The sequence below is a fragment of the Rhinopithecus roxellana genome, chromosome 9 (genome assembly GCF_007565055.1).
Source record: "Rhinopithecus roxellana isolate Shanxi Qingling chromosome 9, ASM756505v1, whole genome shotgun sequence".
NCBI classification, from domain to species: Eukaryota; Metazoa; Chordata; class Mammalia; order Primates; family Cercopithecidae; genus Rhinopithecus; species Rhinopithecus roxellana.
This window is the reverse complement of record NC_044557.1, coordinates 94276518-94303177: the sequence shown is the minus strand read 5'-3', so window position 1 is coordinate 94303177 and position 26660 is coordinate 94276518. Positions and strand designations below refer to the sequence as shown.

Below are 26660 nucleotides of genomic sequence, written 5' to 3'. Positions count from 1 at the left end.
CTGGGTGACAGAGCGAGACTCCGTCTCAAAAAAAAAAAAAAAAAAAAGAAACAGTAAAGATTTATTTATTGCTCAGACTCTCTGTACATAACTATGCATCATCCACATTCTGGAATCCAAGCTGATGGAGCTACCACTGTCTGGTACGTTACTCATACTGTATTGGCCAGGACTTATTACAGAACCCCTCCTAACCACAGAGAGGACAGGAATTGCAATCCTGTCACATCCCCAGAAAGAGGAAAACTATAATATTGACTGACAGCATTAGTTACAACCATGGAAGGCTACCTTGGAGTAGAGACGTAGTCAGTAAGAGAGAAACCAGTTTCTTGCTGATTGCTTTTAATTCGTCAATCTTTGCGTCTTCAGTAAAGTAAAATCACAGTATATACAGAATGGAATTAGAAAGTTGGAGCATAGGCTGGGCACAGTGACTCACACCTGTCATCCTGGCACTTTGGGAGACTGAGGTAGGAAGATTGCTTGAAGCCAAGAGTTCGAGACCAGCTTGAGGAAAAAAAAAAAAAATACCCCGTCTCTACAGAAAGTTAAAACAAAAAATTTAGCCGGTTGATTCCATGTCTTTACTGTTGTGAGTAGTGCTGCAATGAATATACACATGTGCAAACCAACACAGGAACAGAAAATTAAATACCACATGTTCTCACTTGTAAGTGGGAGCTAAATGATGAGAACACACAGACACATAAGAGGGGAACAGTACACACTGGGACCTGTTGGAGGGTGGAGGGTGGGAGAAAGGAGAGCATCCAGAAAACAACTAATGGATACTAGACTTAATATGTGGGTGATGAAATAATCTGTACAACAAACCCCCATGACACAAATTTATGTGTATAACAAACCTGCGCATGTACCCCTGAACTTAAAAGTTAAAAAAAATTAACGGGGCATGGTGGCACGTGCCTGTAGTCCCGACTACTCGGGAGGCTAAAGTGGGAGAATCACCCGAGCCCAGGAGTTTGAGGCTGCAATGAGCTTTGATCACACCACTGTACTCCAGCCAGGGTGACAGAGAAGAGACACTGTCTCAGGAAGGAAAAAATAGAAAACAGTGAAGTGTTGCCAGACGATACAGTAACTGTGCTGTTGGGCTGCTTCTAGACCTGAACTTCCCTACTGTTTTAGGGGAACTTTATGGGTGTGTCTGGGTATTGTTCTCCTTCGCTCTTCAGGTAGCTGGAGAGGGCCTGGGGCAGTCTGAGCCTGCAATATGAACAGGCCCTTCCATTTATCTCTGTGTACCATGCATGCATTATGATTTAATATGTGCAGTGAGGTAGAAAACCTTGGGAACTCTGCATTAAGCAGTGGGCTGCATTTGTTTAACAATTCTAATTAGGGCTGAAAATGATCTGTTTTTGAAATAACTCTATTGGTAGTACAGAAGGGAGAAACATACTTGGAAGACCCACTTGAAAGCTGTCCTAAGAGTTTAGGTAAGAAAAGATGAAGATTTTGAAAGATGGCACTCCTGAAAATAAATAGGACAATGTGGAGATAAAGATCGCTTATTTAGAGATGCGGAATTGGATTTAGAACATGTCAAATAGAATTGATTAATAAGAAATTGGAAATGTTGAACTCAGAAAAGGAGGCTCCAGAATCCTGCTCAGTCAAGTGTTTATAGAGCACCTACTAGGTGCCAGCTGCAACCCTAATAGTACCTAGGAACTCTCTGAGAGAGTTAGAGGTCCTGGGATGTGACCTGGGTGAGTACATTCCTTTTAGGACTGGGAGAACAGTAGCCAACTTGGCATCATTGTCACCCTTCCTGAATTCTCTTCTGCATCGTAAAGGAAAAATTGGGAACTCTGTTTTTTCAGAATCAGAGACTGACAATGAAAAGCACTCAGAACAATTTGCAAGTAGAAGAGGAGAAACTGTTATCTTTGAAAGACAGTGTAGCATTCAAATGGGTGGAAATCAGACTAGCAGCTTCCAGAAGCTTCTTGAGAATTACCACGTCCATGCTGCAGACTGAGAATATCCGATGGCTAGCCTTTTACTTGGCTTTCCAAGGGTTGAATAAGCCTCTAATTCTATATATTGCAATACGCAAAGTGACTTCCTTTTTTCGGTTGTAATCGTGATTATTTGATATTTTCCTAGCATCCTGTACTCTCCATCACACTTTAATAATTTGTGTGATTTTATTGTATATTTTTCCTGTTAAACTGTAAGCTGCACGGGATGTGTAATATCTGTTCAGCAGACTGTCCCTAACACCTAAAAGGGTCTCTAATCACTTCCTAGATTTGTTGAGTATTGAATGCTAAAGTAGAAAAACAGAAGTAGAAAAGAATGTATATAAGGACATTATGATTAACAAATTCAAATGTTCATGAAGTGGTTAAGCAGAAAACGGGCTAGTAATAGCTTTTGAATTTAATGATTTGGGAGACCTTGGAATTTTATTTAAAAGCGCTGTCAGAAGAGTTGTTGGGTTTGGGATTATAATTACGGGACTTCGGCATAGTCAGTAGTGAAAAATCAGAGCAATTTGTTCAGACTACAAATGAATTGGGGGCAGAAAAGTAGATTAGCTGGAGCACTGAGGTAAAGACAACATCTTTCTGGAGAAGTGGTCAGTTATAAAGCAAAATAACAACAGCTGATGGAGATGACTGAACGGACAATGCTGGAGAAGGAGATACTAATTGAAACAGCAATTTCTTTCAGTCCACAGATTGTAATGCACTGTAAACACCTTTAGACGTTGCTTCCCAAACTGTCATCCTAGAACCAGAGTTAGTTGACAGCTTTCACTGGTGAAAATATTAGAGAGATAAGGGCAATATTAATATTGTCAGGTTTGAGTCAGGATGAATGTATTAAGTTTAGATTATGTACTTCCTTCGTTTGCTGTTACACTGACTTGCTTTCTTAAACTATTCGGTAGTGGTTGTTGATGTTGCTGTCCTAAATGCCCCTTTTTGAAAAATAAAAATCTGATAACCTTATTTCAGTTCACCCCATCAATTTTACTTTTTAATCTGCTTCACGAAATGTAAAAGTGTGAGAACACACTGCTTTATGTATTTAGAAGGAACAAAAAAGACAAACTGTCTTAATTTTTTGACAGTTTTTGAAATCTGAGATAAGTAGAGTTTATAAATGAAAACCAACATAACGTTTCTAACAAATAATGGGAGGAAAACAATTTTATTTTAGATGAAGATCGACTTTCTAGAAGAAAAAGCATTGTGGACACCGTATCCATTCAGGTGGATATTTTATCCAACAATGTTCCTTCTGATGATGTGGTAAGTTACTGAAAGTTTATGGTAGAGTACTGTCTTGGTAGACATCATGTAAAAGAATTTTTTGCCTTCCACACTTTCAAACAGGAGAAAATACAACTCTAAATTATCCTCAAATCAACTAAACTATTAGTAGAAATTAATCTGATTTAGCTTTAAATTTATTTATAATTTATTTTACTGAACTCATTTCAGCTGTCTGTAAAGATATATAAACCTAACATCATATGTTACGATGTTGTCAGATTTCACATTATAATTTAGTGTAATAAAGGAACTGTAAAGTGTAAGATTTTGTTTTTTGGTAAGAAAATTTATACAAAGCCTGTCATTAAATTAGTGGGCTGTCTAGATCCTACTTATTTTAAAAAATTTAGGAAATGCAAATTACAGAAATAAATACAACTATACATCCTCACGTGAAGCCAAATGCTCACTACCTTTAAAAAGTTTTAAAAGTTCATCTATAAGGTAAAATGTTTTAATTATTTTGGATAGTAAGGATGTAGTTTAAGCTGCGTTAGTGAACTTTGTACTCTGTAAGGACTGTGGCTTATTTAAAACATAGATTTCATGCTCTCCTCCCGTTTCAGAAGAGCACGAGAGTGTACCCTCCTGAGTTATAGGGGAAAAAGCAGCCAGTATTCTCTAGGACTTATTCTACACAAATCACCAGAGAATTTTTTCATAGTCAAATAAAAATGCCAGAATGCCAGCATGTCAAGTCAACCTCCACCTTGTGGTTTATCCATTGTTTGCCTTCTGAAGTATTTATTTCTCATTGGTACACTATGCATAATTAAAAGAATACCCATATAGGGAAAGGGAAAGGAAGTTATCTGAATTTATGCTTTCTCAGCCTCCCTCCTACCCCCTTCCAATTCCTATTATTTGTCTTCAGGTATTAAACCTATTTGGTGGCCAGAGTATAGCCAACTGACTTATGTTTTCTATGCCATTCAACTCCCCATTACATAGAAGTTATCAGTTTTATTAAGAAATTATCAGCACGGCATCAAGAATAGTTGAAGAAGCATTTAGTGTTCATTTTGAAACTCGACGCATTAAGGCTAAAGTTTCTTACCAATTTAAGGCTTAATAACCACCTTGCCTAAATTCACCTCCTTCTTCAGAGCCATTTAATTTATACACCCCTTACTAGTAAGAACAGTATCTTGCTAGTTCTGTCCTTTTAATGATTATGAATTTGCCGCTGTTACCTTTCTAGGGAAGAAGTTCATCCAAAGTGTTAGTTTATAAACTTAATTTTGTTAAGAGTACACTATATGTTATAGACTGGTATTTTCACCTTTCTCCTTTTGTTAACTATTCTTATTTTTTTCAAAAATATATGGAGAACACTTGAAACTGTGTTTCAAGTTTCAAGTTTGGAAAGAGTCAGTCTATTTTGATAAAATCAACTGAAAAAACATTTGCATAAAGACCTAGTGTAGGGGAAAGATTCTTATCACAAATCTTACATTAAAAGTCTGTTAATATTTTACAGGTATCTGCTTTTGGATATTAGAGATGTTTGTTCAAATACCAGAAGACAGAATAATACTATCTTCTAGGCTAAAACTAAGTAGTTACTTTTATATAACAGACAGGAGAAATTCACATCAAATAGATATTTACCAGTTAATGGTGCAGCAAAATATCAAACTGTTTTCTTACAATGACTCAGATAAGAAAATTGTTCATAAAAAAATAACTTTTTTCTTCGATCAAAATTATTTATACTTTGTATGTATAATCCTAGTTTATCCTCAGATGTATTTGCTTTTGCTTTTTAAACTTACAATTTAAAAAAAGAGAGAGACAGAAGGTTGTTTAGATGGAGACCATCACAAACTTTTGTTTCCCTAAACTCAAATTGTTACTCTAGTCTATTGAAATACCTGGTCCACTTGAGATGTACCAGATCTGACATTTGCAGTTCCGACCTTGGCCTACTGAGAATCATTTGGTGAACTTTTTCTAAAACTTGCCATAGATAAAAAGATGTATATTATTATTTCTTCTAAAAATGTGCTCATGGCATAAAATGTATTACTGATATTTTTATCATAAAGCAGTTGATTTTATACCTTTTACATATCTCAAAGCAAGAGGGAGATTTGAGAGACTCAAGGTAAAAGGTGTTTTTAGAGAATATAAATTGGTGGTTGACTTTAGAGGAATGCTTCCCAATGCATATATATGTGTGTGTATATATATGCATATATATGCATATATGCATACACATATATACACGTGTATATATACACATATATGCATATATACATACATATATATGCATACACACATTTTTATAACGATACCTAATTTAAATTAACATATTCAAGAAGATAAATGACTAAAATAGAACAGAGGCATCTCTGTCTCCCGAGATAAAATTATCAGCTTGACTAATAGAATAAAGTACTATAGGCATGATTTTTTGCTTCCTTATGTATGCATAATTGATATGAGTAAAACCTGAAATCATCACACTACTCTTCTTTCTAAAAGCTTATAGTAAGTGCTTGATTATTTAAGGACATGGGTAGGATGTTATATATATTAAATTTTGAGTATATGTTAAATTTTCTGATACAAAATTAAGTCACTGGTTGACTGCAAAAGATTGTTGTTTATTCTAGTACAAATAACAGATCTTTGTTTTATATCCATGTATTCCTGTCTTTTTTCCCAGATACAACTGGAGATACTTGTGTGTATGCTAGCATCTAGTCAGTGTTAGTCACACTGTGGTGCTGGATGCTATCAAATTACTATGATATTTGTGGAAGTGACATAGCAACTACTATAGTTAGAAAAAGATGAATGGTAGATTTTATGTAGGCCCAAGGGCATTATATAGTCTAGGTTAGTGTTGTAGATCATAGATAAAGCAAAAGTCATAGATTATAAAGGGAATGTTGAAATTCCTTTAGGATGGTGCCTTTGCACCACTTCTCTATAACTCCAACATAACCAGTTTTTCCTCTAGAGTTGGAAGAGATTGTAGTTTGGTAGATCACCAAATAAAGTATGTAGCTTGTATTTACCAGCTATGGTATATAAAAACATGAATCATTAAATGCTAGTATAAAGCAGTTAGTCTTTAAAAAAAAAAAAAAAAAAAAAAAAAAAGATTCACAAAAGGGACAAGCGGGAGATAAGATTGAAGCAAAATTATAGAAAGTTACATACCAGGCTGAGGGCTTCGTATGTAACTTCATAGGAAGTAGGTAAACACCGAAATTTAGTCACTGTCATTATTAGAGTTGTGCTTTTAGAAAACGAATCTCTCAAGTGTGACAAGGCTAAATTAGAAAGAAGAGACTGGAGGTAGAGGCAGTTAGGAGATCCTTGTAATAGTCCACAGTTGATGGAATGAGGATCTAGAGTAGCCAGGCTGGAGGTAACAAAGAGGGACAGGAGGGCAGGAGTACTCTACTTTAAAGTAGAATGAATAGGACCAACAAATGACTTGAAGGGATTTAAAGAAAGGAGATGTTAAAAAAAGAAAAAAGAAAAAAAGTGGACAGTGATGGCATGAGTTGGGGGTTCCTGATGCTAGGAAGCTGCATCATAATTATCTGAATTAAGGCAAACAGGGACAAAAAGAGAAGAGTTAATAGGGTAAGGTATTTTAGCTCTTTACTTATCTGAGATTGACAGGTAATAAGTAAAAATTATATATATCAAGAATGCTGGCCTTCTAACTTCTCCGATGTTCTTTTTCCTGTACTGGAGTTGTATCTCAAAAGTCAGAAGCTCTTAGCCAGTTCTAAGAACAAAAGCAATTTCTTTTTTTCACTGAAGTACTAGAATGCTTATAAGTACAAATAATTGACCAGCCAGAGCCTAATCTTATATGTCTGCTCCAAATATCTAGAACAAAACAACTGAAGATTCCCAAGTTTAATCTGACTTCAACTAGAAATATGAACCCTCAGTAGCAAAACTGAGGGAGTGGAACTCTTGCTGCTTGATTTCCAGCTAAAGCCTTTGTATTACAGAGAAGCTAAGGTGCAGAGAATGAAGTCTTTTGCTTTCGTTAGTCTTGCTGCCTTAGACTTAGCAAAAGAAGCTCGTGAGCTAAAATTAGGGATGACCAGATTCCCAGGCAAGTACCCATGTATCGTTTCTTAATTTTTATTCAGAGATACTATAGGAACTAGATATATTATTTTTCCTAAAAATGTGCTGATGCCATAAAATGTATTTTTGCCTTTTTTTTTTTTTTTTTTGAGACGGAGTCTCGCTCTGTCACCCAGGCTGGAGTGCAGTGGCCGGATCTCACCTCACTGCAAGCTCCGCCTCCCGGGTTTACGCCATTCTCCTGCCTCAGCCTCCCTAGTAGCTGGGACTACAGGCACCCGCCACCTCGCCTGGCTAGTTTTTTGTATTTTTTAGTAGAGACGGGGTTTCACCGTGTTAGCCAGGATGGTCTCGATCTCCTGACCTCGTGATCCACCCGTCTTGGCTTCCCAAAGTGCTGGGATTACAGGCTTGAGCCACCGTGCCCGGCCGACTTTTTTTTTTAAAGCAGTTGTTTTCATACCTTTTTACATATCTCAAAGCAAGAGAGACTTGAAAGACATAAGTTAAAAGGATAGTTTCAGAGATTATAAATTGGTGATTGACTTTAGAGAAATACTTCCCGAAGTAGTGGTTTTTACTTTTAAATCGTTTAAAATCTTAGTTTTACTTTTGATTTGTAAACTGTGTGTGGTACGAAAATTATAGAGGCTGTAGAGTACTTAGTTGTTTGTTATCACTTGTCTAAAAATGTATTTATATATAATCTCAGCCTTCACTGTCTCAGAGCATCGTTTACTTACAGCACAGTGTTCAGTCAGTGGGACTCAAATCTTTTTGTACATCACCGTAGTGGAGACTGAGTTCTGTAATTCAAGGGTGGTTTTGTTGCCTAGGGTATGTTAATTATTGTAGTCTAATGCTAATCTATAGACTTGTTTTGGGGAACCACTGCAGTAGGCCATTTTTAGAACCAGTGAAAAAGTGGAGATTATTTGGTACTGCAGAGTATAATCACAGCTCAGACTAACACAAAGAAGAAAACAAATCTGAAAAACTTCTTAGATGACTTGTAACTAGGTAAAGGTATTATTTATATTGACCCTTTTTAACTCTCGATTTCACTTCTAATCACTTTTCTCTAGGTTAGTAACACTGAAGAAATCACTTTTGAAGCATTAAAGAAAGCAATTGGTGAGATATTTTGCACTTGTTAGTACGACCAATATTTAACTTATCTTTGTCTGCTGCTTTTTTCAGTGACAGAATAAGTAGAGGGGACATGACAAAAACAAAACCAAAAAAACTTTTTGGCTTCTATAGAAATGTATCATTTATTTAGCTACATGTTTTAGGCTTCAAAATTGTCTTGTCCCATCAGGGTCATATTCCTGAACAAATAGACACAATTATGGCAGTGATATAAAAGAAGACATTTATTAATTTACTTTCCCACAAACTTTGGCCAGACCATACATCATCATAAGACCAAGAAAATTCCTTCCCAAATTATGATAAATAAATGGAAAAGGCTACAACAACATGGTTCCAAATGACCCCGTTCGTATTTCAGTTATTCCACTCAGTACCAAGATTCAGTTTAGCAAATATTTTATGTAGTACCTCATATATGCAAGAATATTGTTATATAAAAGAATCATCCTTCAGAAAGGACCGTGAGGTAGTTCGACTTGTAGGAAGCTCCCATTCCCTTGCTGTTTTTAGGTAAGAGAGACAAAGTCATTAGTCTATGAAAGGGAGTCTTGTGCTGTGTAGTATTAACCCTTAGTTTTTTTCTGTTTTGTTTTGTTTTTTGTGTGTGTGCATGTGTTTTCTAGCCTTAAGGTATTTCTTGGATGTTAGGCCTTTTTATTTTTTTCTTATAAAAGTAGCCCTGTAAATTGCCCTTAATTTTGGATGATATATCATTAGCCCTTAATGGTTATTGACTGGGTTCTGTGAAATTATGTATTCCCTTTAATGAGTCTTTATAAATATTTATATAGATACCAGTGGAATGGAAGAACAGGAAAAGGAAAAGAGGCGTCTTGTGATAGAGAAATTTCAGAAAGCACCTTTTGAAGAAATAGCAGCACAGTGTGAATCCAAAGTAAGTGAACAAACGGTGAAGGGATTGTGGGTGGACTGTTGTTTTGTGGAAACTCTTACTTGGTGATTGGTTGATAAGTTCCAAGCTTTAGTCAAATCAATAGAACACAGGAATATATATCTGATAAGGACTGAAAACTCTGAAGGCATATCTATGAGGCCTAAATAATTTCTTTGTGTGATGTAAGCTGATGGAAATGGTGGAACTGGTTTCCCAAATTAAGTGTTAGTGATTGTTATTCTTTTGATAGTTTTTTCCAGTGGTTTTCCATGATTTTGCTGCAGGTATTTTGTTTTATGTGTTAGCTGATTTGTTTTTAACATTGAGACTAGGAAAGGGAGAAAAAGACAACCCTTACATTAAATTCTAATAGATAAGACAGATCAAACGTTAAAGCATCGTGTACTTAATAATTAATCAGCTTAATAGTCACAATTACACTTTGTCTCTTAAATTACATTGCTATTATTATATATAGATACTTAGAAAATAATCCATTCTTAACATTTTTTTCTTTTTTGCAGGCAAATTTGCTTCATGATAGACTTGCTCAAATATTGGAACTCACCATACGGTAAGGGTTTTGTTATCACAGTAGCAATAACATACATACACGAATAGAAACTATCGGACCCCTATGAATTTGTGGTTCATTATGTTAAAGTTATGAAGTTAAAGTAATGCTTTGCATTTAGGATTAACATAAGATCATATAGGTGATCCTTTGCTTAATAGTGACTGTGTTTTTTAGGCAGAGTCTGATACCCTTTCTTGACTAGTTGTCCTCTAGCTTTTTAGCTGCTTTTTTAGGTTATTCATTCCTTCCTGATGATCTCATAAGGACATCTGGGTAATATGAAAGACCCATATTCTAATATTATGCTTAATTAGGAAATTGCTCATATTGAATCGTTTTGTCCTGTAGAAACTGCATTTTAATATGTCAGCCTCGTGGTTCTTTTCAGGGCAGTAATAAGTCTACCTATGCAGATGGCTCATTTGAATTATTGAACTTTCCTTTAGCTTTTTTACATCATATTCATTTCAGTTCTGTTGTGAATTATTGTGCTCTTTGATTATCCTATGTCTATACATATATAAGAAATGTAGCACCTGAAGGAAGGAGAGGCAGTGTGGAAACCTGCTTTTGTGAGAGGCAGCCAGTAGAGATGTCTATGCTTCTGGAAATTTTTTCTGTATCTGCCATATCTTTTATATTTTTAGCTTAATTAATTAAGTCTGTTTTGCTTCAACCCTGTATTATATTAATATTAGATAGATAAATGCTCTAGGCAGCTTGCTTTTTTATTTCAGTCTTTTTTCTGCTTTGATAAGCAAGGCACATTTTTGTCATTATATATCTTACTCTAGACATTTCCCTCTCATGCCTGCTACACTCTCTAAGTTGAGAATCACTCATTTACAAAATTTAAGAACAGAAAATCGGAATAAAATATTCAATATGTGCTAGAAAAGGGGTCTCCAACCCTTAGTCCAGAGACCTGTACTGGCCCATGGCCTGTTAGGAACCAACCTCCACAGCAGGAGGTGAGCGGCGAGCAAACGAACATTACTGTCTGAGCTCTGCTTCGTGTCAGATCGGTGCGACATTAGATTCTCATAGGAGCAGGAACCCTATTGTGAACTACTGCTCATGCAAGGGATCCCATTAGATTCCTTATAGGAAGTCAGCAAAATTCACCACATTAATTAAGAGAGTAAAGTTGCATGATCACAGCAGTAGCAGAAAAAAAAGCATTTGAAAAAGCTCAATGTTCATTTAAGACAAAAACTATCAGAAAATTTGGAATAGAAGGGAACTTAATCTGATAAAGAGTAATTACAAAAAAATCTATTGCTGGTGTTACATATAATGGGGAAAGTCTTATGCCTTTCACCTAAACCTGGGTCAAGGATGTCTACTCTCACCATGTCAACATTGTATTGGAAGTCTTAGGTAAGTAAACTAAAAAAAAAGGAAAAATATAAAGATGAGAAAGGAAGAAATGAAACTATCTTTTCATAGATGACATGGTTGTATATGTGGAAAATCTTAAGTAATCAAGACAAAAAAAACCCTATTAGAATTAATACATGAATTAAATGAATTTTAGTAAGGTCACAAGATTCAAGGTATTCAAGGTCAGTCTTCAAAATTCAGTTGTATATCTATATGTTAACAACAAACAATTGCAAGAGTAAATTTTTAAACACAGCATTAAAAAAATATTTAGCCATAATTTAACAGTATGTAAGATTTCTGTTATGATTGTAAAACGTGAATGAGGGAAATTAAAGAATACCGAAACAAAGGAGAGATATACCATGTTCATGGACTGAAGGATTAAATATTGTTTATATGCTGTTTCTTTCAAGTTGATCTGTAGCTTCAATAAAATCTCAATCAAAACCCCAATAGACTTTTTTTTTTGTAAAAACGTATAAATTGATTTTAAAATTCAGATGAAAGTACAAAGGACCTGGAGTAGCTAACTGTTTTGAAAAGGAAAAATAAAGTTGAAGAATTTACACTGCCTAATTTCAATACTTGATTTATAAAGCCAAAGAAGTCAAGACATTATTGATACAAGAATACGCAAAGAGATCAAGATAACAGAATGGAGAGTCCTATCAAAAACTTGTGATTTTTGATAAAGGAATCAAAACAATTTAATGAGGAGAAAAACATATTTTAAAGAAATGTCCTGGAACCACTAGATAACCTCAGAGAAAAATACTAATCTCAATCCCTACCTTCCACCAAACACAAACATTAATTATTAAGTTGGGTAATCAATGTCTATGTAAAATCTGAAACCAAAACTTCTAAAACAAAACGTAGGAAAGAGTCCTTTCAGTCTTAAAATGAGCAAAAAGATTTCTTAGGACACACAGAGTACTAAACAAAATGGGTAAATTGGTCTTCATCCAAATTAAAAACTTACCCTTAAAAGACTCCAGTAAGAAAATGAAAGGGCAGACCACAAACTGAGAAAATACAGTATACACTGTACCGATATCTGATAAAGAACCCCTACAACGGAAAAATAAAAAGACAATTTTCAAAATAGCCAAGACAGTAGACATTTTACAAAAGGAATGTTTGAATCGCCAATAAGCATGTGTAAAAGTGTTTAAAAGCATTAGTTAACAAGGAAATGCAAATTTAAATAGCAGGATGTGACTTTGTGCCCATTAAAATGAGAGAATTGAGTATATTCACAAAAAGACATGTGAATGTTTATGACAGCTTTATTCATAGTTGCCAAATGTCCATTATCACAAGAACAGACTAATGATGATAATATAATGAAATACTATTCAGCAATAAAAAGGAACACAATTTTTGGGATAAATCTAAAAAACATATTAAGTAACAGAGATCAGACATAAAAAGACAGTTTGTTGGCCTGTTCATAGAGCCTGTATAGACCATTTACATGAAGTTTAAGAACAAGCACCACTAATCTTCAGTGATGGAGATCAGAACATAGTTGTTGCATGTGGATGTATGTGTATGGGTATGTCAGAGTGGGGAGAAATTGACTAGGTAGGGACATGAAACATTTTGGGGGTGATTGAAAGTGTTCAGTATCTCTTGAACCCGGGAGGAGGAGGTTGCAGTGAGCCAAGATCACACCATTGCAATCCAGCCTGGGTGGCAAGAGTAAAACTCCCATCTCGAAAAAAGAAAGGAAAGTGTTCATTATCTCTATTGGACTATGATTTACATGGGTGTGATTTACATGAGTGTATACATTTGTCAATTTTTGTCAAACAGTACACTTAAGATCAGTGTATTTCACTGTGAAAATTATCCCTTAATAAAAAATTTAAGTGTATTATAAATACTGGAACAATTCCAAAATTATTATTAGTTACCAAAAATAGATATATCAGGAAAATAGAAGAAAACCAACTGAATAATTTAACAATTGAGGATAATTTACAGTTAAAAATAATTATATGAGGCCGGGCGCGGTGGCTGAAGCCTGTAATCCCAGCACTTTGGGAGGCCGAGACGGGCGGATCACAAGGTCAGGAGATCGAGACCACCCTGGCTAATACGGTGAAACCCCGTCTCTACTAAAGAATACAAAAAACTAGCCGGGCGACGAGGCGGGCGCCTGTAGTCCCAGCTACTTGGGAGGCTGAGGCAGGAGAATGGCGTAAACCCGGGAGGCAGAGCTTGCAGTGAGCTAAGATCCGGCCACCGCACTCCAGCCTGGGCGACAGAGCCAGACTCTGTCTCAAAAATAATAATAATAATTATTATTATTATTATTATATGAAATTAATGTTTGTGCATTTATTAATTAAAATGAAAACGTTCTTAACCATGAACTAATAAATTCAAAGAACTTTATAAGACTTAAATGAAGAAACTATGTATCTCTGAGATATGCTTAAGAATATTTATATAAATGGAAACATTCTTGAATAGGAAGTTAATATAGACATCAGTTTTCTGTAGATTGAGCTATCATTTTAGTAAGATAATTTTTTTTAAGTATTTGAACAAATGATGCTAAGGGCAATGTGAAAGAATCCACATGCAAGAGCAGTCAGGAAAATGCTGTAGAAAGAAACAAGGGAGCATTTGCCTTGCTTGGTAGAAAAACATATGACAGATCTTTGGTGTTTACATCAGGTTGGACCTGCATATGGGTAAGTGGAAGAGAGGAAAATTCAAGTATAGAAGGTATCTGTGGTAAAGATAAGATTTCAGATTTTCAAGGAAAAGAGCAACTGTTGAGTTAATCTCGTTTGGACAACTGCTAAACACTACTGACCAGTGAGAGAGGGTTGGGGCAAGATTTCCACTTCACTGCTTTTACCAAAATAGACAACTTCACTCATTGTTTAGAAAAATACATAAAAACACTAGAATTAATACAGGAGTATTTCTTGTAACCTTGGCATAGAGGGAACGCTGTTCTTAGCATAACTCAAAAACTAAAAATTATAAGGAAATAATTGATTTTTTGGTAAGGTTTTTAAGCATTTGGCAACAAAAAAAGTTGAGAAATAATGAATTGGAGGAAAGCATTTATATCATATGACAAAAGGTTAGTTTCCCAAATTGATAAGAGAAAAATATCTGAGTAGGATTAGAGGCAGTGGACTTAAATAGGCAGTTTACATTTTCAAAGAAACCTAAAATGGATGCTACAAAGATATTTGCCATTAATAGTAACATAAAAATTAAAAATGAAAATAAGAAAGAATTACCTCCTGCCTCTCAGATTGGCAAAGCTGTTTTAAAAAGACTGACTATATCTAATATTTGTAACAGTGTAAAAGGTACACTGAAAAGCTGAAAGTGTAAATTGCTGGTATTCCGGCCATATATATGTACCAAAGTCAAAATTTTGAATACACTTTGATGCAGAAATTCTGCTCATAAGACTATAAACCAAGGAGACAACCAGTCAGAATAAAATTATGTATGTATAAGAACAGACTTGTTAACATTATTATGATGAAAAAATGAAAATGAACCTGTATTTGTTCTCTGGATTAAATCAAGTATGATATATCTGTATCATGAAATACCATGCTATCATCAAAAACATAATATCTGTATACATGAAATAATTTTTTACTAATGAAACAAAGCAGCTTACAAGAATGAGTATAGAGTATAATCGCATTTAAAATTGTATATACATATTTTCCAAGGAAAATGTCTGCTTTAGACTTAAAAACAGTTTGACACTACTGTGGTCTGTTTCCCATGCAGCCTTGTAGCTGGCCAGTAACTACACTGTCATTGATCTCTGCAGTTGAGGAGTCTGACTTTGATATTTGTGGATAGTAAACAGAATACTCGGTGACTCTAACAGCTTGTGAGTACACCTGCTGACCATGTTCTTTTGTTCTTTTACAGTCCTCCTCCCAGTCCATCAGGAACACTGACCATTACTTCTGGGCATGCCCAATACCAGTCTGTCCCAGTCTATGAGATGAAGTTTCCAGATCTGTGTGTGTACTGATTGGCTCATGAAGACCTCAGCATATGATTTGTAAGCCTAAAAATTACGGCCAAGCTGAGCTTTCAAGGTTTACCTAATGTGTATTAACATACTTCTTGAAAATAATGATGGAACATATCTTTAACCAAATGTTTGGCATACCATATTAGAAGTTTTGGAGCTATATATAATTTCAAGTACTTTCGAAGATAGATTTATGTCATGTTAATTTGCTTTGAGGTTCCTGTTGCCTTTTAAGTTGAACATGTTTTGGTTTCACTTTATTCCACTGTTAAGTAGTATATTTTAAACTTTTCACAAATGTAATGTTTTTTCAAAAGTAAGCCTTCAGAGGATTGAAACTGTATAAATTGTTTCTCTCTTAAACATCTACACAGCCGCTTAGATGTAGAATTTTTGTTGTTGTTTTCTGCAAAGGCAAATACATTTAAATATATTCCTAGTCCTGGGGCTGCAAAACTGTTCGGTGGCTTTTTGTCCCCATGCTTTAGATAAGCTGGGATAGGCACCCTGCTATTCAGTTACTGTAATAATATGTGATAGGCATTCCTTATCTTCACAATAATAGGACATCTGTTGAATAGCATTCCTCGAATATGACCCTAAAAACGCCATACTTTAAATTGTCCGGTTCTTGTAATACTGTGTTTCCTGCCAAGAGTTTGACCATTCTGCTTGAGAAGTGTAGAGCTTACTCTTGGAGTACCAAACTGTGCAATATTTTTACATCATAAGATGTATTAGTTTACAGGCTGTGCTTTGAAATTATAGTAGTATTTTGCTGTGGCTCCATTAATTAAATGAGATATATATTTAGTGCAAAAGAAAGACATTTAAAACAGCTATTAGTTCACCTGTGAAGAGTCTGTACATTTTGATTTCCATTAAGAGTACATTTATTTACATTTGTATATTGTGCATTGTTTTAGATCCTCATAGTCAAAAAATTCTCCAGATGGACTTTTAATTTGTAAGATTTGAACTGTGACTTGTACGCATCTGTTTAGAATCAGTTATATCATATTTGAAAAGCTGCCTGTGTTTTAACAATCAAGTGTGCTAAAGTTTGTCAATTTAAGCTGCTTTTGATTTCAGCTACCAAGATCACAGGTGCACTCTACACATACACTGACAGACCCATAAAAGTACTTACATCTTAGTGAATTCTATCACATGGTAAAATGAACAGCTTTCTTTGTAACTCAGAAAATTCTCTTAGGACATTTTTATAAAGTCACCTGTTTATAGTTCTATCTTTTCAGATTCCATTTCTTTTTACATAAAACAGCATACATATCAAAAACTGTAGCCTAGAAGACGGTTTAATTTTTGGCTTTTGTTTTTGTTTAAAAAATAGCAGTGAAGAATGGGATGTTTGTGTTTATGGCTATTTGGGCACCTGTAGTAGAAACGGAAAAAAGTAAGGAAATGATAATAGGACAAGCATACTTGAAAATTTCTGAATACTTAAACAGAAGCGCAACATCTTGAAAACCAGTCTAGTCATTGAAACCTATGAAATGACACTGAAAGATCCTGGGCTGCTTCTTAAATGTAGATCAACAAGACTTGTTTCAGAGTGCCAGTGGAGTCGCTACCACTGGAGGACTGAAGGGCCCTGTGGCAGTTGTCACTGGAACTTTGCCTCTTGATCAGGTAAAATGCTACACCAGTCAGTAAAGCCAAGTTGTATTTTTTTTATTGCCCTTTTTTCCTTCTGTATTTTTAAAGAAGGATGTTAATTTTTGACTATATATTTTAAAAAAATCTAAGCAGGGGGACATGCAAAAACAATCATCATCCACTTGGATGTCATTTTATAGATTAACACTGTGTGCTTTTGTATGGAAATATATATATAATTTAATAGTACAAAAAGTAAAATATTCATTTGCACTTCTGTGAAACACAAACTTTGCTCTACAAAATTTCGTGTTTCTTAGTGATTTTAAAATGCATGTATTGCATGTAAAGGAAAACCATTACAATTAATGTTGATCACACCTTTATCTTGGTCTTTGTTGATTTGGGTTTTGTCGGGGTTTTTGTTACTGTTTTTAAATTACACTAGGCTTCTTCATATCGTGGATTTCTAAACTGGTCTTGTTGACAAGGATTCCCAAGAAATGGATCTGTTCACTGGCTGCCTCTCCCATACCTGCAGGAGATTCTGCAGGAACAGGGTGTGCACGTGGTGGTGTAGCCAGTTCAGGTACTGAACATTTAGGATTTGGTGAAGTTCACTGTATTGCTATATTTTTGTAGATATATAAAACTCAATAAATTGTTAATCATTCTCTTTTTGCTGTATCGAGTTGCTTGTATCACTCTTTCTTTCATGACATTAAACAGTTAACATTTAAATGTTCCTCCTGTACTTGTGTTGCCCGTGACCACTTACAGAGTTTTATTGTTATTGGAGTTTACACACACACATACTTTCTTAATACTTCTGAACTCATCATCTTTTAGAATAATAGTACTACACTTTACCAGCAATTAACTTCTCCCTACCCAAAATGTTTTTCTTCCTGTCTGAAAATGGAACTAATTTGTGTTATTCGTGCTTATATCTGTATTAAAGTTAGTTTTTGAAATGTAAAAATTCACTGTGCAATTCGTATGTAAGCAATAAAACATAAATCAGATTACTTGTATTTAAGTTCATTTTTTATAATAGCTATTGTTACATTTAATTAAATTTATTCAATATTTGCTTAAATTAAAAACGAAGAGCTTCTTTTGAGCCCAATAGTTCAAGGCTGCAGCGAGCTAGGATCATGCCACTGTACTCCAGTCTGGTTGACAAAGCATGACCCCATCTCAAAAACAAAAAATGAAAAGCTTTAGTAGAAATGAATTTGCCAAGTGGATTCATTCCCATGTACATTGGAATATCAGAATGATAACTACTAGTCATGACAAGACATAGTAAGGTAAAGTTCACAGTGTGTGCTTGTGAAAATGTAGTTGCCATCTCCGTGTCAGTCTTAATGATTGTCTTTTCAACCCTACCTCCTTGTCCTATAAATTACACAAAGCAGCTCTTGAAAAAATAAGAAATATATATATATATATATATATATATACACCCTCAGTACCCTATCTCCCCCAACCCCCAGTTTGCTTATTCTACCACTTACAAAGATGTGCATCATAGCCTGAACCTCCTTTGTTAGGCAATGTAGCATAGTGGTGAGGAGCTCCGGCTCTTGTTCACAAATTCAGCACCACCACTACCTGACTGAGTGACCTTAGGCCAGTGACTGAATTTTGATCCGTGAAGTTCTCATCTGTAAAATGAGTATGGTAAGTTCTGCCCTCCGAGGTTAGCTGTGAGGAGTAAGTGAACCACTTAGAAGAGGTTCCCTGTGCCACGCCTACGTGACACAGAATAAGCATTCAATAAATGATTAATAATCATCCTTGAGTTCACAACACTGGCACATAAGCAACTGGGCAGCCCTCAGCTTTGCAGTCTTAGGCCAGCCATTCCACGTTTGTGAACCTGTTTGCATGGGTATAAAATGAGCACGGTGTTTGCTGTGCTATCCCAGATACTTTCCTTCCAACTCTTGCTGTGATCCTGTTACCTGTTCTCTCATCTGATAAAACTATTGATCTCAAGTGCCAAGTTCAAATGAAGGAAAAAGCAGAGGCGAGGTGGAACATTAAACTCTGCCTCTTAGTTTTGCTGTATTCAGCCTTTTACCTGTATGTTGAATCAGAGGCAGACTCTTAGGAAGGCACTGTCTTAGCCTAGGTGTCTCTAAAGCAGAGCCTGAGACAAGGAGTATGTGCAGGTATTACTTTGGGAATTGATCTAACATGGAAGCAGAAAAAGCCGGTTAAGAGGATTTTTTGATTGTCTATCACTTGAGGTGCCTACATAACCATTCCATTGGACATTCTAAGGAGTCTCATAAAAATAATCTCAAAACTTCCCAGGGGATGAAAAATTGGGAAAGCATCTATTATTTGGCTTCTGTTCATGGCTGAAGGTGGCCCTGTGGTCATTAACTCCCCCACATTTTTGGACTGTTTGTGCTTGAGTGCTGAGCTGTTACCCCAGGTTTCCCATACGTCTTTCTCAGGGAAGTCCTGTGCCAGAAGGCAGGAAGTACAGCAGTACAGCAAGCACGCAGGCATTGCCATTCCACTTCCATGAGGCAGGCAGAGTCTGTGTGGAAATTGTTATCACAGCAGGGTCTGAAGGGATATGTGAGGATTAGAGGATGTGAAGTCAAGCAAAAGATCTCCAAGATAGCACCATCTAATCTGGTATTTAAGAACAAGACTAAATCTGGGAGCATTTGGTTTATATTTCATGTGTCCCCCATCTTGCTCACTCACTGGTTTTGGCCATAAAATCTCTTGCACTGTTCTATTTGCTAACCCTTTGCTTTTCTTATCCTACTTCACCTGCATAAAGGTTACAGCTGTACACTTGTACGATTCCTGATTTAAGAGACTTAACAGCTGAAAGAATCTTAGAGTCAGGTTCATTCAAAGCTTACATTTTACAGATGAGAACATTGAAATTCAGACTTAAAGCTGACAGTAGTCATTCACCAACTAACATTAAACTAGTAAACTTCTGATTATGACATCAACTTTAGTGTATCTGAAAATTAGAAATACCATTCCATGCCCTAATATAGCAAGAAAATATAAAAAGTAATCATCTCAAATATAATTGTAAGTCATCTAAATGAATAAAGAAATTGAAATTAGGGATCCAGGGCATTCAACTCAGTCCATAGTAGTCTACTTTTAAAAAGAAAAAAAAAAAAGAAACATTTTACTGAGATATAATTCACATACCATAAAATTCACATTTCAAAGTGTACAGTTCAGTGGCTTTTAATATATTCACAAAGTGAAGCACTGATCACCACTATCTAATCCCAGAACACTTAAATCACCCAAAAAGAAACTGCATACTCCTTACCAGTCACTCATTCCCCTTCACCACCAGGCCCTGGCAACTGCATTTCTCTAGGGACTAATAATGTTGAACATCTTTCCATGTGCTCTTTGGCCATTTGTATATCTTCTTTGGAGAAATATATATCCTGAATCTTTATTTTTTATTGAGTTGTCTTTTTTAGTTGTAGCCTCTTGTGCCTAGTCTGCACTCTTTCCAATTTTTTATTTTGCTGCCAGATACATCTTTCTGAAGTGTAGGAAGCACTGCTTAAAATACTTCTCAGACTTTCCTATACACAACAGGACCCAGACTTCCTTGCCCAACATTATAGGGCTTCCATCATCGTTATAACACCAGCCTTTCTGCTTCCTGAGGAAGTGACTCCTTTAACATGAGTCCTGTTTTGGATGTGTTAAATTTAAGATGCCTGGGGAGCATCCAAGTAACATATACTAGCCTGAAGTTGAATATTCAGGCTTGGAATTTAGAGATTTGGTAGTGATTCAGAAGTCAAAAGCACATTGACAATAATTAAAACTGAAAGTGAATGAGCGTGTCCCAAGGAAGAGAGGGTTTGTGACTTGTGAAAAGCTGCTGGCCCCACATAGACACCTGGGAACACATAGCTTTAGAAAGAGGGGCTGCGAAAGGGACCAAGAGAAAGATACCAAGAAGTTAGAAGAGCTGCTTGTTCATGTGTTTGCCGTTCCCTTTTTCAAACTATTAGGATTTGAAATCTAAAAATGCCCTAGAAACCATATAAACTCAAAGTGGGGTAAAAAGTCTTTCTCTCCATCCATTATTGATTTATACTGTTGGGGGAGAGGTTACCATCAGAATCCTGTAATGTCAGGGAAAGTATCACCTTTAAATTCCCTTTCAGGTCTAGCTTTTTGTAATTCAGTCTACAGTGTAGTGCTATGAAGACTGTTTTCACTGAGTCAGACCTGGAATAATGCTTGGGAATCATCAAATCTAACGCCTTCCCTCTGGCCTTCTGGAGCAGAATGGGACTGTCCCCTCCCTCCGCTATGCAGCCAGCAAGATGGGCCCAACGGAAAAGACATGAAATGAAAAGTGATTTAGGAAACTAAACAGGATAGAAGTTGGTGCTTACTCCAAGACACACAGCGGGGAATGGGACATGGAGGCACTTTGCAGTTCTAGTTCAGTTAAGCACTGTCAGAATCATCTCTTAAAACATAAGTTCACTACTTCTGCTTAACAGTGTTTATAGGGAGAACAATTAAAGATTGTTAAGCAGAAGTAGTGAACTTGATGTGTTTTAAAAGAACCAATATGCTCGCTTCTTAGCCAGACACTCAAGGCCTTTCACAATCTAAACCTACCCTGCAGATTGTTAAGCATAAACCCAGAATTTTTTATAAGATGGTATTTTTACCAGGGGTCTGGAATGCCTGAATCCTGCCTTTACCAGTCAGCCAACCAGGGTGAAATTCTTGATAAGCTATTAACATAAAACAAATGTACTTTATTCCCCCATTATCTGCAGGGGATATATTCCAAGATCCCCGGTGGATGCCTGAGACCGTGGATACTACCAAATTCTATATACTACTATGTTTTTTCCTATCATACACACCTTTGATAAAGTTTAATTTATAGATTAGGCACAGTAAGAGACTAACAGCAATAAGCCCATAGAAAAATGAATAACAATATACTTCTATAGACATAAAATAAGGGTGACTTCAACACAAGCACTGCAGTACTGCAACAGTCAATCTGATAACTGAGAGTTTCTACAGTACAGATATGCTAGGCAAAGGGGTGATTCACATCCTAGGTGGGATGAATTGGGGTGGTGAGAGATTTTGTCACACTACTTAGAACAGTACACAGTTTAAAAACTCTGAATTGTTCATTTCTAGAGTTTTCCATTTAATATTTTCAGACCGGAATTATCCACAGGTAACTAAAACCACAAAAAGCAAAACTGCAGATAAGCAGGGGACTACTGTAAATATAAAGCAAACTACCAGTTTAAGCTGTACCTGACAGACACTGCAAGACACCCCTTTAAAAAGCTCTCCATAAAGGCTTCCTAGTCCAAATACTGCTCTCCCTGGCAGGACTTTTCAGGAATCTAGACCTACTTCATTCCCAGTACCTGAGCAGCTGGTTGTTGCCGGTGAGATGTAGACCAAGGGAGGTAGAGCCAGGAGAGTGTATTGATGGGTTGAATTGAGAAGATACAGGAAAAGTTTCCGAGGTTTTAGGACAGATTAAGTTTGATGATTGGCTATGTCATTCACTGAGGCAGGAAGAGTGGGGCAAGAGCAAGTTCATAGTAGGAGAGGATGCATCAGGCTAGGAATCAAGGGGTTTGTTTTGACGAAGTTAAGCTTCAGATGCTTAAAGACTATCGAGCAAAAATCCAAGTGACTATTCAAATATACGAGTTTGGAGTCATGGAAAAGGTCAGCATTTGAGCCATAAATATGGAAATCATCAGTAGACTGCATGAAGAGAGAAGAGAATACTGACAAAGACTCTCTCCTTGATCAAGGAGATCAAGTCAGGCTCCTCTGAGCCCTCTTCTCAAGTAGGCCTCAGACTAGGCCTTTGAGAACTTCCACTCTCACCACAAACAATTTTGTCCACTCTCCACACTAGGAGGCTTGAGCAAATACCAGTATAGCTCCTAACAGCTCAAGGCCACACCCTTAGAATAAGGACCCCAGCCCCACTTAAGTCCTTGTCTGAGAAAGTTCGATGCTGACAAAATAATTGAATCTTCCTTCCAGTGAAAAGGAATTATTTTCCCTGCCCCTTTGAGATATAAATCTTCTACCACTCAGAAATGTCTCCTCACAGACCTAGGAGCCATCTCTTTGATAGGCCAACATTGAGAGAGATAGCTCTCCTGTCCCAATTCCTGAGGGTGGGTAGGCTCAGGAACTGAGACAGCAGAGCTATCTCCCTCAACATTGCTCCAGTTTACAAAAGAGCTATCTCCCACCTTGCTCTCATTTGCAAAACTGCCTCCTGTCCTTAACACATGAGAAATTTGTTCTGCCTTTAGATAACCACCAATTAACAAACACAGATGGCTTATCACATAGACCAGTCCCCCTTACATCCTTCAGTACGTTTCCTTTAGCACACCCCAGCCAACAAACTATGCTAAGGGGAAATTAAGAAAACAATCAGACTTACATCAGTAACAGAAAATAAAATACTTAGGAATTAACCAGAGGTGTAAAATGCCTATTTAATAAAAATTATGAGACACTGATGAAGGAAACTAAAAAAGAATCAAATAAATGGAGAAACATTCTTCAAGAATTGAAATAATTAATATTATTAAGATGTCCATAATACACAAAGTGATCTACAGATTCAATGCAATCCCTGTGCAAATCCTTATGGCGTTTTTTTTTTTTTTTACAGAAATAGAAAAAACAATCCTAAAATTCATATGGAACCACAAAAGATCCTGGATAGCCAAAGCAATCTTGAGAAGAACAAAGTTGGAGGCATCACACTTCCTGGTTACAAAGTACATTACAAAGCTATAATAAGCAAGTATGGTGTTGGCATAAAAACAGACACAAACCAATGGAACAGAATAGAAAGCCCACAAATAAATGCACAAACTAATGGTTAGCTGATCTTTTACAAGAGTACTAAGAACACACAATGGGGAAAGGACAGCCTCTTCAACAAATGGTGTTTGGAAAACTGGATATACACATTGAAAAAATAAAGAAATTAGAGCCACATCTCACAGCATACACCAAAATCAACCCAAAATGAGTTAAAGATTTCGACACAAAACTTGACACTATCCTAGAAGAAAATATATGAAAAACCTTCTTGACATTGGTCTTGGCAATAATTTTTTTGGAGATGACCCAAAAAACAAAGGCAGCAAAAGCAAAAACAATCAAGTGGACTATGTCAAATGAAAAAGCTTCTGCATACCAAAGTAAACAACAGAGTAAAAAGACAACCTACAAAATGTGAGAAAAAATACATTCTTAGGCATTTTGGTTTGTATCCAAAATACATAAGGAATTCACATAACTCAATACCAAAAATACAAATAATCTAGTTTAAAAATGGGCTAAGGACCTAAATAGTTCCCAAAAGAAGACATTCATATGGCTAACAAAGCATATAAAACAGTGTGCAACATTCGTAATCATCAGGGAAATGCAAATCAAAACCACAATGAAATATCACCTCAAATCTGTTACGGTGGTTAGTATCAAATATACAAAAAAGTGTTGGTCATGATGTGTAAAAAAGTGAACTCTTTTATATTTTTGGTGGGAATTTAAATTGGCACAGCCATTATGGAAAACAGTACAGGGATTCCTCAAAATATTAAAAATAGAACTGCTATATGATCCAGCAATCCCACTCCTCTCTCTCTATAGAAAGATAGATGATAGATAGATAGATAGATAGATAGATAGATAGATAGATAGATAGATAGATAGATAGATAGAGATATCCAAAGGCATTAAAAATAGGCTTCAAAGAGGTATCTGCACTCCTGTATTCATTGCAACATTATTCACAATAGTCAACATATGGAAACAACCTAAATATTTTTTGACAGATGAATGATTAAAGAAAATGCGGTGTATATATGCACAATGAAATATTCAGCTACACCCACAAAAAGAAAATCCTGCCATTGTGACAGCAAGGATGGAGCTAGAAGTCATTATGCTGAGTAAATTAAGCCAGACACAGAAAAATTCTGCATAATCTCACTTATATGTAAAATCTAAAATTCTCAAACCTGTACAAGCAGAGAAGAGGGACTTAAGGGAGGAAAGAATGGTGTGATGTTGGTCAAAGGATACAAAGTTTCAATTGTGCAACATAAGTTCTAGAGATCTAATGTACAGCATGGGGACAATAATTTACAATATTGAGTTGTATACCTGAGAAAAAGGCCTCTCACCTTTTGTTTTGGCAGAGTTGAGCTCAAGTTGCACAGAGGTCTCTCCTCTACTGCAGTAGTACTGAATAAAATCTGCCTTGCCATTTTTTAACAAATGTCTAGAGCAAAATTTTTCTTTTATAATGCCTAGGACTGAGCACTCAAGTACACTAACATTTAGAGGGTTGCTAAAGAAGGAGGAATAAGCAAAGAAGACTGAGGGAAAGTAACCAAAAAGGTAGAATGAAAACTAGTAGAATGTGTAGTCATTGCTGATAAGAGGAAAATGTTGAAGAAAGACGGAGTGGTCAGTGTGGAATTATACTGGAAGATTAAAAGGTGTCCAGTGGTCCAAGCAGCGATATGGAGGTCATTTGTGACTTTGACTGGAACAGTTTCTGTTGAATGATGTTATGTGCCTGATTGAAAAGATGACAGGGAATGTAACCATTTTTTGAGAAGTTGTCTTTTAAGAACAAATAAATAAATGGGGAGTGATATCTGGAGCAGAATGTAGAGTCAAGGGAGGGATTTTTATAGATGGGAGACTTTAGGCTGTATTTGCACGCAGATTAGAGTGATACAGAAGAGGAAGAGAAATTGATATAGAACAAAGAGGAGATATTTGCAGGAATCAAACCCTAGAGAAGGTAAGAGGGCATTGTACTAGATGGTAGGTGGAGAATTTGACCATCGATAAGGACAAGGAACACTTACTTCATTGTAACAAGAAGGAAGAGAAAGTCTATGCGGGGAATTTTGTAGTTTTGATGGCAGGAAGATGAAGGTATTCCCATTGGAAAGCTTCAATTCTCTCAATAGAGTATTAGATGAGATCTAATTAAATGAATATTAGATGAGATCTAATACTGTACTGAGTATTAGATGAGAATCATACTAAACAATTCTCCATGTGTCTCTTGCATTTCTGCATGTCTTGTGAGCTGAGACATAAACTACCTTTATCCTGGACTAACTTTTCAAGGATGCAGTATAGCAAACAGACTGGGAAGACAGGGATAATGTTTCCCTTTGACTCCGTAGGCAGACATACTTATTTTCTGTATTTTAAACATAATGTCTCCATCTGGGATATAAGACAGGCAGTCTTAAAGCCTGTTATAAAACATCCAGGTTCCCTAAATTCAGAATTCTCCTGTGTAATTAAAACCACTGCATGTGTAGGTGTCCCCTGGCCCTCTCTGCACTGCTTCAGGTTTCAGGAAAGCAACATGAATGCTGGCACTCAGGCTACTGTCATTGCTGTAAGTAATAAAGTCCTTTGTCTCTGACCCAAGCATCTCAGGTCTTTTGCCAGCATCCATGAAACACAACCTTGTAAGGTTGTAAGTAAGGTAAAATTTCGAATTCTTCAAAGTTCTTG

The 26660-nt window shown here is 36.1% G+C and overlaps 1 protein-coding gene across 10 annotated transcripts in view; it reads left to right on the top strand.

Moving 5' to 3' along the window:
* EFR3A (EFR3 homolog A) overlaps nt 1-18030 on the top strand; it is a 103977-nt gene extending 85947 nt beyond the window's left edge. For all 10 annotated transcript variants that reach the window (XM_030938285.1, XM_030938288.1, XM_010380302.2 and 7 more), the window contains 5 exons: nt 3199-3290; nt 8465-8513; nt 9326-9429; nt 9954-10003; nt 15320-18030. In XM_030938285.1, coding sequence (XP_030794145.1) covers nt 3199-3290; nt 8465-8513; nt 9326-9429; nt 9954-10003; nt 15320-15425 — 401 coding nt within the window. In that variant the 3' untranslated portion in view covers nt 15426-18030. The remainder of the gene's footprint in view (nt 1-3198; nt 3291-8464; nt 8514-9325; nt 9430-9953; nt 10004-15319) is intronic.
* The last annotated feature ends 8630 nt before the right edge of the window (nt 18031-26660 follow it).